The sequence below is a fragment of the Vulpes lagopus genome, chromosome 4 (genome assembly GCF_018345385.1).
Source record: "Vulpes lagopus strain Blue_001 chromosome 4, ASM1834538v1, whole genome shotgun sequence".
Lineage (NCBI taxonomy): Eukaryota > Metazoa > Chordata > Mammalia > Carnivora > Canidae > Vulpes > Vulpes lagopus.
In genome coordinates this window covers 54,808,770-54,823,241 of record NC_054827.1, presented here as the reverse complement: position 1 = coordinate 54,823,241, position 14,472 = coordinate 54,808,770, and the positions used below count along the sequence as shown (strand labels likewise).

At 36.7% G+C, this 14,472-nt stretch overlaps 1 protein-coding gene across 3 annotated transcripts in view; it reads left to right on the top strand.

Moving 5' to 3' along the window:
• TPK1 (thiamin pyrophosphokinase 1) overlaps positions 1-14,472 on the top strand; it is a 312,036-nt gene that overhangs the window by 134,981 nt on the left and 162,583 nt on the right. For all 3 annotated transcript variants that reach the window (XM_041751936.1, XM_041751935.1, XM_041751934.1), the window contains one exon: positions 4,529-4,601. In XM_041751936.1, the coding sequence (XP_041607870.1) occupies positions 4,529-4,601 (73 nt within the window). The remainder of the gene's footprint in view (positions 1-4,528; positions 4,602-14,472) is intronic.

The following is a 14,472-nucleotide window of genomic DNA, read 5'->3' as shown; positions in this document are numbered from 1 at the left end:
TGCATTACATATTTTACACATATAGAAATACTATATGCTGACCTTTCTTATACTTTTTTTATAAGCACATTGTTACATTTTTATATAGTCTAGTAGGATTTCTTTGTCATTGTATGTTTTCTCTTTCCTCAGAATATCTCTTTTGTTGAAAATTATACGAATATTTAAGTATCTTTTGGCAACTTTATTACATCTAGAGACTTATTTGTGAAGACAATTGAACTAATTATTTCTATATATACAGTCATTTTTCCCTGTTGTATTTTAGATCACTCTCTTTTTTGCCCCCTCCTCTTATTGAAGTTATGCAGTTTTGCAGAGAATGTTAGTTCAAATCTTGTGAATGATTAATTCCTCCTTTCTTCAGACAGAGCACCATTTTTTGCCCTGTATTTGTAGCCATACTCTTTTTCAACAGTGTTCTGAGACATTCTTCTCCTAACCTATTTCTTAATCAAAATCCCTTCCTTCCTTTAGCAACCAGCACAAATTGTTCTCTTCTGCTTCAGTGATACATTTCTAAAATATGCAGGGTGAGCAAATTAACACTGATAAATAAAATCCTTAGGGAGTCATGTGGTTGTATAGAGAACTTTCTCCAGGACAGAGTCTGGCTCCATTTCATAAATGTGCATACGTGGAAGGCTGTAGACATTAGCTGTCTGAGAACAAAGATTTGGCTGCCTGGGTTTGAATTTTGGCTCTTATTAACTTTATAACCTCGGGCACATTACTTAGCTTCTCTAGTAATAACTTTTATTTTAGCTGAAGAGCTTTACACTGTGCTTATTACTGTGTGCCAGGCATTCTCTAAGTGCTTTACATGGATTAACTCTTAATCTTCACAACCACTCTAAATTACCTTCATTTTACATGTGAAGAAGTGAGGCTCAGAAAGTTCAGTAATTTGGACAAGCTAGGAAGTAGTGGGCCAGGCATAACGGGAGGTTTGTAATAAGTGCTTCTTTTTCACTCGTTTCTTCCCCTGCCTTCGCCCTCCTGGCCTTCCTTTTGCCCTTTTACCATTTTACCATCTTCTCCTCTCTTCCCACTCCCACCTCACTATTCTTTCCTTCTCCCCTCTTTCCTACCACCATTCCCCATTCTGTCCCCTCCTCTCCTTATCTCGTCTCTCTCTCCCCACCTTGTTACTTCATTGTATTAGCATTGGCATCTGTGTACTTGGTGCTAACACATCACATTTAGGCATATTTTCTAAATATTCAGCCTCCCTCTTGATTATTATGTGCAATGGGTCTTTAGCTCACTAAACTCAGCTCTTTTTGAACTCTTATTTTGTCATTAGTGAGTGGCAAGTATGGTAAGAGTTAAATGTAAAAACTAAAAGAGTCTACGCCATTTATGTAGTGTTTGGAATACCTTTTAGTACCAGTCAGTCAGTGCCAGTAGCTTGAGGATACCAAGGTGAGATGTACTGGTGTGATCGATGCTACCGGTGAACAGACGTATGGTCAGTGGAGACAGGATTCTGTGTACCCTTAGTCACTTGCTATAAGCATTCAGCCCCTAAAGAGTTATGAAAGTAATCTTCCTGTGTAAACTCTTTTATATCATTACATCATACCTCTGTATCTGTGAAGTGTCATATCCAGTAAGTGCCTCTTCAGAATGCCCACTACCATGGCAACCGATGCCTCAGAAATGTGAGATGGGTTTTTAATTGTTCTGTCCAAAAGCACATTTCAGGAAGTTTCAAAAACTACTGTATTGTATAACAAAAAGTTATAATTATTGTAGTCATCTCAGCCTGTATATCAGGTGTATTTTTGGCATGAGCCTTCTTAGGAATAAGTATCCTTGTTCATTTTTTTCTTTATTCATGTTTAAAGCATGTATGTTATTTTGGAGAAAATTATATTAAAAATTAATCAGTTATCTTGTATCAATATAAGTTTGTTTTCCTGTAAATATTTTATGTGAAAATATAAGTAAATTTATATGATTGCTTTCCTTCATGATTCACATATGTGATAAAAAGAAATCTAATTCTGTTTAAAATTGCATATCCTATGGGGACCAACACTAGTTGCTTGTGTGTATCAGTTTTTATTTTTCATTTTTATTTATTGTCAAAATCAATATGATATTTGGAAACTGGCAAATTGATTCTAGATATCTGAAGGACTAAAATCTGTAGAGCAATATAAAATCAGTTTTATGAGGAAGTTGGATGATTCATACTGCACAGAACCCAAGTCCTAAGTTTAAATGGCTACTTTACATGGTGAAATAGATTGGATACTAGCCGTATGTACAAAATTCACTTGACTTCTTGGGTCTTGGTTCCTTACAAAGGATAATGAAGATATTGGAGGAATGATTCCTTTTCCTCCTCCCAGCAATGCCTCATTCTTGCTGGATGCTCTCAAGAAAACGATAGAGTGGGTGGCTTGGAAACAATAAGCACTTAGTTCTCATGGGGAGAACTTAGTTCTCATGAGGAGGCCGGGAAGTACAAGATCAAGGTTCAGTGTGTGGTAAGATCTACTTCCTGGCTCATAGATGCCTGTCTTCTCGCTGTGTCCTTATATGGTAGAAGGGACAAGAGAGCTGGAGTTTCTTTTATAGGGGCTGTAATCCCAATCATGAGGGGGCCACCATTCTGACCCAATCACCTCCTAAAGGCCTCACCTCCTAATAACATTATATTAGATTATATTTAAGATTTCAATATACACATTTGAGGGGTACACAAACATTCAGACCCTAGCAAGCAATAATAAATTCTGAGATCTATGTGAGTTTTGTTCTATGGGTGGTTGAATGTTGTTTGATGGCAGCATTTTAAAGAAACTTCAAGTCTATTTTTAGACCTTATATGGATAGAGTAAAAAAATATTTGCCTAAATATGTGTAAAATAAAATTAGTAGTAATGGATATGTAGCCAGGGACGTTTTGAGAAGAAAAGTTTACAGGAAGATGTTGAAACCAGGCAAGTGATTTAAAAACTTAGATACTTCCCAATTCTGAAATAAACTATTGTCTTTTGTACATGGCTGATGTTGAGTGAATGTAACAATTTTATTAATTACCAAAAATTTCCATAGGCAACCATCGTTGGTTAACAAACCACGAAAAACTAAGCACTTAATGTAGTACAGATCATTGTGGGAGAACTTCTTACCATATGTCCTAGGGAGACATAAAGCTCAAAGAAGAGTTGGTCTAACACAGATTAGTTGGATTAGGTTAGACCTAAGAAGTAATATTTTCAAATAAGTTAAAAACTTGAAAAAGATGGCATGAAAGGACAGGGTTAATATGGGGTTTTCATGTTCATCTTTATTCATTTTATCCTGCGTGTACTGGGACGAGGTGGCTGAGTTGTTAAGGCGATGGACTGCTTATCCCAAGTGCATATATAAGCTGTTCTCAGTGCAATTTCTTAGTACCTCAGGCCCCATTTCTCTGGTTCTTACCCTTTGATCCTGTAGTGACAGCCATGTCCATTGTCCAGTGCTTGTAGCTGCACCCTGCATTGGCGAATAAAGGGACCTGTGGTTCCCCCCTTAAATTTATTAAGTGCATTGTGGCAGCTTCTGCCCTCTTGCAAGAGTCTCTATGAAAATTCTATAACCTCAACCCATTGGTGTCAGTAGAATCTCTCTAGGAGCCTGATAGCTTCTGTCTGTGTCTTGGCTTTTATGACCTAGAGATGTTTCCAAGTTCTGGGGCTTCAACTCTTGATGCGTATAATACTCAGTAAAATAAAGCTCTGAACAAATTATAAATGGTTGGGAAGAGAAATAAATAATTATGATGTAATTAGAGACATTCATTTTGGGGAGTTCTCTCCCTCTACTATGACTTGTGTAGTATTTCAGAAGTGTCTAGAAGCCTCCTGTTTCCAGAAATATGTCAATAGGGCATTTGGAAAATGTCGTTGAACTAACTCCTGCTCTTCAGAGAATGCATAATCCTGTTCTTCATCTGTTCTGTTCAAATTTGTTGATGCTCTGAACCTGTGTGAGGGCACAGTAATGTAAACATTTGTGTATATGTAAACAGTAATATGGAAAGATTAGGAGTCTTGGTATTAGGGTTTTTGAACTGGGAGTTATTTGTTCTTAAAATATTTATTTATTTATTTATTTATTTATTTATTTATTTATTTATTTATTTATTTGAGAGAGATTGAGAGAATGAGCAGTGAGGGAGAGGGAGAAGGAGAAGCAGATTGCTCATTGGGAGCCCAATGTGGTGCTCGATCCCAGGACCCTGAGATCATGACCCGAGCTGAAGGCAAGACACTTAACCAATGAGCCACCCAAGCACCACTGAACTGGGAGTTTTTTAAATCAATAATCTTCTTTAATCTTTATTTTTTAAAGCAGGATAAACATTGACTGGCAATTTGACTAAGTTGATGAATTAGCCTGGTATATGAGTTGCTTTTAGTCATACAATATAGAAACCAAGAGTATAAGACATCCTCTTGGCATAGTTTTAAAGGTTAACAAAGAAGTACTCTTAATTAGTTGATTTACTTGGAATTCTTTCTTTCAGCTTTTTGCCCGAATTCATCAGTGGAGACTTTGATTCTATTAGGCCTGAAGTTAAAGAATATTATGCCGTTAAGGTAAACTATAAACACTTTCATATTTAAGATCTCATGTGGTTGCTTTTCCTTTGTTCTTTCTGGCTTCCTTGGTGTATGTGTAGGGATTTAGAAACTCTTTGGTTATTTAAAAACAAAGTTTATAGCAATTTTAATACACATGCAAATAGAAATTTAGAAAATGACAAGTGGAAGCAGTCTAAGCAATTCCATCACCATCTGATAATCATTAATGCTTTAGTCCTTTAAGCATATATATTTTAAATGAGTCTGTAGTTTATATAGGCTCATTTAATAATATACTATTGCTGCCTACAACCTCATTGGTTAATATATATTTTTCACAAGTAATTTTTAATTTCCTTTAATGAATATGCTGTGTTTAATTTAACCAATTCCCAATTGAGTTATATTTAAGTTATGTCTTTTTTTTGCATTGTGAACTAATAAAAACATCCTTGTACATGAATGTTTATAAAAATGCATAATTCTGTGTCCCCAGAATTGAGAACCACAGTTTTTTTTCTTTAATTTTAGTTTTCTTGAAACCATTATTACTGTGTTCTGTATAAAACTATTCATTACAATGTGAAATTAATGATGACACACAGTTTATTAAGGCATTCATTTTATCACTACTATTGTGCAAACCTTCCAGAGATCCTTACTACTACTAAGAATATGTATATGATCTAATTGAGAGTGATAGAAGACACATAGGAGGGTATTACAGTAATTAATAACTTTTCACTGGTTTTAGAGGACAATGCAGTGTTTTTAAAATAAAAATTGTAGCCTCAGCAATTCTTTGAACCACGACATCATCCTCTGTGTTATTCTAAACTGGCATTACCAAATCACACATATTTGTAAAAACAGCAATTACTGAGATAAAAATGTAAATTCTTTATAAAGCGTGGGGATGGGTGAGATAAATTCATAAAGAAGAAAGGGAGGAAACCTTTCATAGGAAGGAAAGAAAGAAGAAAGAGAGGATAGGAAGGAAAAGAAAGAAAAAAAAAGAAAAGAAAAGAAAAAGAAGGAAGGAAGGAAAGAGAAAAAGAAAAGCATGATTCTAGATAGGGAAGCAAAGTTACGAAGGTTATAATGCACAGGCTGTTACAATTTGGAAATTCTGGGGCTGGCAGTGAATTGCAGATCTGGGCATGTTCCCTCTGCCCACCAGCTGATCAGACTCTCCATCAGCAGATGAAGACTGTTCCCAAGTCAGTGTCTGATATTCATGCACAATTACTTCAACATTGGCATCTTTGTGTTCATTCCCCACAGTCTCCCTTCTCATTAACTCCATACCTCAACCTCATTGGGATGGAAAGCCCTCAGCCTTGCTTACAACGAAAGTTTTACAGAGTCTAGATATTAATCATATCTTTGGAAGTGGAAGAAACAGCAGGAGAGGCAGGAACAAGCAGACTTAGAAACAAGTTGAAGCTCGGGCCAGATGTGACTTTCCTCCCCCTGTCTTAAATGCTGCTGGCTTGACAGAACTGGAAGTGTCAGTCTGGTCATTCCCATCCAAGATGGGGAAATAACAGAAAAGAAGGGGAACACAGCTCCTTAATTTCTAAATGCAGTCAAGCATAAAGGAAGATTTTGAGTTAACTACTATTTGATGAATTTCTCCTATAACTTCTGCTTCAGTTTTTTAACCTCAAAGTTAATTTATATGTATAAAATCTATATTGAGATTTAATTTTTAAAGTAAGATTAGCTAATCTAATAATTCTTACATTGTGTAGTTACAAATTGACATAGTACAATGCAGTTTTTTCAAGTATTGATGGGAATCATGGATTTTGAACTTCTCTGATCTGTTCCCAGAGGGCATCAGTGATGTCTTTTATATAGCTAATGTGCCCTGTATAACACATGGTGAGTGTTTAGCCTCAGTTTTAATAATGATGCTAATGACAACAAGTTAATGCAGCATCTCACACATTTCATATAAGCCATTATCTCCAATTTAAGCAATCTTTAAGCTGCTCTTCTACAAATGAAAGAAGGTTGTGTCTGCCTTCAAATACACTATTTTTCCCCTCCTACTTGATATGAGTTTTCAGTGAAGCTGAAACTGGGGCTCTAGTGAAGAAAGTAAAATAAAGAAGTAATTTAAAACACTGAGAGTTTGTTAAAAATGATGAAGTGGATTTTATAGCCAACATTTATCCACACGGTTTTTTCCCCCAGTAGATATGTCTTTGACTTAAAGGAAAAACTCAGGTTTACATGAGTATATAAAACTTTATTTTTCATTGTTTTAATTTAATTTTATTTTGTTAAAGATTTTATTTGTTGAGAGAGAGTGTGGTGAGCAAAACATGAGTAGTGGGAGGGGCAGAGGGAGAGGGAAAAGCAGACTCCCTATGGGGCTGGATCCCAGGACTCTGAGATCAGGACCAGAGCTGAAACCAGATGCTTAACTGACTAAGCCACCCAGGCGATCCTGATTGTATAAAACTTTAAATTGGTTTGCTTGCCTAATTTCTGAGAACTTTATAACTTTATATTTTAGTATATGAAGTATTTGTCAGCTTTTAAACAGAATATTTTATATCCCAGGTCTTGCCACCTGTAATAATTATCTATTGTTGTTATGGAATAAATTATTCTAAATTTTAGCAGCTTGAAACAGCAAGCAATTTTTATTTCACATATTCTCTCCAGGTAAGGAATATGGAAGTTGATTAACTAGGTGCTTCTGGCTCAAGGTTTCTCATGAGGTTATACTGTAGCTGGGTTTTTGAGTCCTCTCAGGGGCTCCCCTGGGGCTACAGAATTCTGTTCTAAGATTATTCATATAGTTGCCAATTGGTCTCACTGGCTACTATTTCTCAGTGGTTAGTGATTGGAGACATTAGTTCTTTGCCATTGGGCTGCTCACAGCATGGCAGGTTGCTTTCCAGAGAAGGGAGTGAGAAGAACATGTGTGCAAGACAGCCAGTCCAAGACAGAAGTAGCTGTCTGTTTGTGACCTAATTTCAGCAGTGATATACCATCTTACCGTCTCTTCTACAATGCTGCTAGTCATACAGACCAACCTGGGTACAATGAGGGATCAAATGGCACAAGGTTATCAATACCAGATGGCAGGAATCCTTGGTAGCCATCTTGGAGGCTGGCTTCCACGCCATCTGACTTTGTTCTGATAAAGCCTGCGTGTTGGGCAGGGAGAAAGATGTTTTAAGGACATTATAGTAAATTCTTGGTCTTTACTTAATAATTTGTAAGAAGGAAGAAGAAAACAGCTGTTAGACTTTTCTCTTTGATTCTTCTTCATATGTATACCCTGCTTCAAGCAAAGTTACAAACCAACAGTCCAATCATTACTCTTTATGTTCATAGGCCTTACTTATTTATTCCTTTGGGTTTTGGACAAGTAGGGGGCAGTTAAGTCCACCACTTGATTCCATATGGTCCATAGGAATGCATATAAATTTACTCCATAAATTGAAATTTACTCCGTAAAGTTTTCCTTTTCAGATGGAGTAAACTCTTTATGTTCCTCCTTTTGCCCCTGTGCCTGAGTTCCTCCCTGAGTGGCTTGTGAATATTAGCTCAGAATGAGGAATGTCTCTTACAGATTTCCCCCTTGATATTTTTGTTTATTTATGTATTACTCTCTGAGTCAGTGTTCCTTGATTCAAGGCTAGAATCCTGTATTTCAGCCTTCTTCATTACCCAATCCGTCATACCCACATTTATTTTAGTTTCTTGGGAACTTTTGAAGAAACTGTTATATCTTGTAACACCTGATAAATGCTTTGATTGATATGTGATCTGTGGGGTCTTCTCTAGATACAGGAAGGAGATTTTAAAACATGCTTTCTTCATATTTAGGAGATTAAGGGACTAGTTGCTGTATTTCAAATGCCTTAAAGAACCACAGAATAATAAGGTTTTTCCAAAAAATGTAGGTATATAGGATAGATGAAAATATATGGTAAATAAAATAAAAATGTACAAAAACTTAAAATATAATAAAAAAATCAAATAATGTTATATAGCCCAGTTTCCTGATGAAAAAGCTAAGACCCATAAAGTTTACATGACTCAAAATGGTAGGACTAGTCAGAGACTAGTCAGCTCTTGAGACTAGACTAGCTCTTGGGTCAATATCCATGTCTTCTATAAAAAGAATTTTGTTAAAACTGGGACTCTGCTGCCACTAGTGCTTGTCAGCACATTGTATCTTTGGCCCGTTAGGCAAGTTCCTTGCACAAGGTATTTAGCATGTCTGGGAATGAATGCCAGTGTCACTATCAACAGGATAATAGCCATTGTGTTAACCATCCACTGTACCTTCACATTTGCATCATGTCACTCACTTCTACTCCCAATTCTATGGTGGCAGTAGTTGGGCCAGACCAAGAATGACCAAGCAAACAAAGAAGTTATTAAATTATATAAAATCAATTTACTGGACATAGGATTGAGCCAAGATCGAATGTTGAAGAACAAGGTGATTTGGTAATAGAAAATTAGCAAGAGGATAGGTAGCCTATAAGTATATGAATGTCTTCCTTTGTGCTACTGATGAGTATTTTGGCATTCCAGAAAGTGTTACTATAAACAGAAGGCCACGTGAATATAACTCTTATAGTAAGTTGGGAATAGGACTCTAGATCTAACTTCTGATATTATCTTCTCTGTTAATCCTTCCAAGTCTTGGAATATCACAATATGGTATCATAACAGTGGCTGAAAGTACTAGAACATGATGTGGACCAAAGACTGTGATAGAACTTCAGTTACAAAAGCAAGACTTGATTGAGAAAACATACTATGAACCCAGTATATATGATGAATGAGACTAGCAGAAAGGTTGGGATGATGCTAAACCAATTACAGACATAACAAGATCATTTTAGGCCACCAGGTAGTTCTAACACTGTAAATTCAGGAGTAGAGATAGAGATCCACACATATGATTGTCTCCTTGTCTTTCATTATATCTTTTTCACAATTGGGAAAGATAAGATTTTTTGTTGTTCTTGAATTATTGAAGAATATATTAAATCAGTGTTTTCAGTGAGGTTTTCCCATTGTTCTCTAACACTGGCATGGCCATACCCAAATTTTTGAAGACTACTCTTCAAAGACAAGGGTAGTATGTCTAAACTTTTTTAACCTGTGCTCTTTTTCATAACTATAAGATATTGTGTTATATACAATAAAAAGTTGCTCATCATTTTATATCTCATCTTAATGGCTGTTACCTATATAAATGTTCTATTTTTGGAGACTGGGATTTTGGGTTCAAATATCACTTTTCCCAGTAAGAATAATGGGATTGGCTTCTGGTTGACATTTGAATAGAATGTCTGATTTTTGTAAGTGGATTACAAATGTTAAGAAATATGTATTAGTTGTGTATTAATTCCAATGTAAAGATGAGGGCACTGATTCTCAAATAGTGGGGATGTCAGGTAGACCTAAATGTAGTTACTCAGGTAGAGATGTCAAATAACTACTTATTCTTGGCTATTAGTACTGTACATTTTGGTTTTGGGATTTTTATTAAAAAAAAAAAACATTATATTTTCCTGAAATAACTGTGTGAATTATTTTTTGAGTTGCTAGCTTACGAATGTGGAAGTCTTACTAAGGCGAGTGAAATTAAATCAGGCCTGGCTTTCTCAGACACTTGTAAAAATGATCATATAATGTTATACATGTAGAAGTACTCTAAAAGTGCTAAAGCACTATTTTAAAATAAAGTGGTAGTATTTTGTTTTACTTTCTAAAATAGTTTACATAAGAGCTTTTTTAAAATAACTATTCTCAGTAATACTGCTTTTAAAAAGATTTCAATCCATTTATTTCTGTAAGTGTACAATTTATGAACCTAGATTTAATAAATTAGAATAAAAATTACTGAAAAGATCCTTTTAAGTTTGATAATGCCTCAGTTTGAGTTATATTTAAATTTCACAGAATCAGGGACACCTGGGTAGCTCAGTGGTTAAGTGTCTGTCTTCGGCCCAGGGTGTGATCCCGGAGTTCCGGGATCGAGTCCCACATCAGGCTCCCTGCACGGAGCCTGCTTCTCCCTCTATCTGTATCTCTACCTCTCTCTCACTCTCTCTCTTGAATAAATAAATAAAAATCTTAAAGAATTTTTTACCAAATCTCCACAGATGTTTTTAATTGGGGATTAAAAACATCTTTATTGATCTCCTGAATTTCATGAACCTTATTATTCCCTCCTTCTAGCTGTGTGTCTTTCCCATTTCTGCCCAGCCACATGCCAAAACTTTTAGATGTGGTCAAATTAATTTAGAGATAATGGCAGAAGGGGCTGTTAGAAATTGTAAAATGTTAGCCAGTTTGACTATTATACCAGACAGAGGAAACTGTGTGAATATGTAAAGCTCAACTCCATTGATTGGTATATTTCTTTAAAAAATAAAAACCCCAGGTATAGTAGATTTTTAGGCCTTTTTTTTTTTTTTTTTTTTTTTTTTTTTTCAGTTCAACGGATTTTATTTAGCAGTGAAAGCTTGAGGCAGGATGACCAAGCTGTTAGCTATTCCAATTACAAAAGAAACATCATAGACAAGGTGCCAGAAACCCAAGGTCGCTGTGAAGCATTTCAATGGATTCAAGAGTGACTTTAAGTATACAACAGTGGAGAGGACTCAAAGTAACAAGACTAATTGTTTTTAAAGGGAAGTGATAGATTTCAGTAAATCAGGTCCCAGGTAAAGTCTTTCAAAAAGCCAAAAATTTACAGGAAACATCTTAAACTCTGGAATGCAGGTATAGTACAGTTACCAGTACAGTACAGACTGATTAACATATGTTGAGGTATAAAGGGTCTATTAAGGGAATTGTAGACGGGCAGTTTCCACTGACAACTGAGTGACAGGTTCTTCACTTTATATTCTTAAAACAGGTTGGCTCTTCCTTATTAGCATCTCACCAGGGGAATGATGAGACAGGCGAGGATCTCTCTCCAATATACCTTAATTCTTAGGCTTGCGTCAGTCATAGTCCTTTCAGATTGACTTTATTTTAAATGGTCTACTTTTTTCAAAGTCTGTTTTGTTGGAGTTTAACATAATTTAGGCATTTAAAAAGGGGAAGTCTATGCCCCTACGTTTTTAAGAACTCCTGAATGCCTCACAAATGACCTCCGCTGGCCCTCTGAACTGTCCTTATCCTACTGTGTGTTCTCTAGAACTGTGACTCTGTCTCTTTCCACTCACTCGTGTGTGTCATGGGATGCACCTGCTCACCAGTCCTTCACCTGTTTGGCTCCCCACCTCTATCTGTTGGGATTCCCTCCTTTGTACTTTTCTTGCTGAGCTTGATGTGACTAATTTTTTCTTAATTTTCTTCCTTGATCTCTGTTAAGACATGATCTTCTGCAACCTGAATATGGTCATTAATCCTGGTATCCCTGGTAGGTAGTAGGTTCTTATCACAGTTTCTATGAAGCGGGTAGGTAGTCCCACTTTAGAGCAGCAGACCATTGGTGCCACATAATACTTGATACAAAAAAAACTGCTGTAAGCAAATGGACTTGTGAAATTTGACATTTTCTATGCCCCTTTTGGAAATTCATGGACAATATCATTTTAAGGAAGTCTGCCAAAAATCTAATTTTGTTCACCTTTGTATTTCTCAGATGAGTTGAACCATGGAACACTTGCCCTTTACCTACCAACACCTAATGCGCATTGGTTTCTTGCTAGACTAAAATGTATTTGGATGATTATAATAAGCTTATTTCACTGTTTCAGGTTTCTTCTTTTAAAAGTTGATAGGAAAAAATAATCAACACAATCTTGAAAACAACAGTGATAGCCACCAATGATTTTAAAGGGCTTACAACCTGCCAAATATTTTATATGTACTTTGAATCATAAATTCATTTATCCTTGCAAGAGACTTCATTAGGTCAGAACTGTCATCCACACTTTACAGATGCAAGCACAAGGAGGTGGTACAACTTGCCCAAGCCTACGCAGCTAGGAAAAGGTCAAGTGGGATCTAAAGGACCATCCTGGTGCCAGAATCTACAGTTTTTTTCTAACTATGCCATAATCCTTTAGTAGAAAGAAGGGAGTTTTTTCTTGAAGCAAAGTGAGGTTCAGGTTCCCATGCTGAGGAAGTTCTGTGGCTTCCTTTTCTCTGTGCAGCATTTAATTTCCCTTTCCCACTTCTACTTAGTTCTAGGTAATTGGGCAACACTACCCTCCTGGACTACCTTCACTGCCTCTGGCTTTCTGCTTTTAAGAGACCTGGCAAGGAGCCCTGGTGGAGCCTCATTCTTTTCTTTGCATATTCAGAGTGGATGTAAAGGACAGAGATCTGCTCTGGGTGTGGAACCTTTAGGAACATTATAAAATAGAAGCTTATCCAGACATGCTACTTGAGGAAGAATCTCTCTAGCTCTTTGTTTTCAGGGGTTTCCAAGACCATCCCCAAATTCGTGATTCAGTAAGAGGACCGACTCACAGGACTTGGCTTATAGTCATACGAGTGGCTGTGATTTTTTTATGTAATTGAAGTGTAATTGACACAGAATGATTTTTAAAAGATTTTATTTATTTGAGAGAGACAGAGCGAGTGCCAGGAACAGGGGGAAGGACAGAGGGAGAAGGAGAAGCAGCCTTCCCCGCTGAGCAGGGAGCCTAATAGGGGGCTGGACCCCAGGATCTTGAAATCATGACCTGAGCTGAAGGCAGACACTTCACTGACTGAGCCACCCAGGCACCCCAACATACAATGTTGTATTAGTTCCGGGTGTACAACATAGTGATTTGACAATTCCATCATCATGCAGTGCATGATGTAGTGCAACTGTAGTTATCATCTGTCACCAAGAAGGTTACTATAGTATTATTGAGTATATTCTCTGTGCTGTACTTTTCATTTCCATGATTGATTGATTGATTTAATGACTAGTTTGTACCTCCCTTTCACCTATTTTATCCATCTCCCTAGGCACCCCCCCACCCCCGCCATTGTCTCTTCTGGCAACCATCAATTTGTTCATCTGTATTTATTTATTTTTTATTTATTTATTTAATTAATTTATTTTTTAAAGATCTTGTTTATTTACTCATGTTAGACATAGAGAGAGAGAGGCAGAGACACAGGCAGAGGGAGAAGCAGGCTCCATGCCGGGAGCCCGACACGGGGAGTGGGACTTGATCCGGGGACTCCAGGATCACACCCTGGGCCAAAGGCAGGCGCCAAACTGCTGAGCCACCCCGGGATCCCCTGTTCATCTGTATTTATGAGTCTGTTTTTGTTCATTTGTATAGATTTCGTATATAAGTGAAATCATACCATATTTGTCTCATCATTTCACTCAGCATGATACCCTTTATGTCCATCCATGTTGTTGTGAATGGCAAGATTTTTATGGCTGAGTAACATTCCATGTCTTCTTTATTTATTGCTGTATCCATGTACACTTAGGTTGCTTCTGTACCTTGGCTGTTGTGAATAATGTTGCATTTAACATAGGGGTGCATATCCATATCTCTTCAAATTAGTGTCTTTGTTTTCTTTGGGTAAATATCTAGAAGTGGAACTCCAGGATGACTCTGTGGTTGTTTTTTTAATCCTTTGAGGAATTTCCATTCTGTTATCCACAGAGGCTGCACCAATTTAGATTCCCACCAACAATGCGAGAGGGTTCCCTTTTCTTACATCCTCAGGAGTGCTTATTTTTTCTTGCCTTTTCTGATACTAATCATGGCTGTAATTCATTACAGCGGAAGGATCCAAAGTAGAATCAGCAAAAGGAAAAGGTAGATGTGGACAAAGTCTGGAGAAAACTAGTCACTGGTTCCAAGAGTTCTTTCCCAGTGGAGCCACACAGGATGTACTTAATCAAATTGTGACAATAAATGTG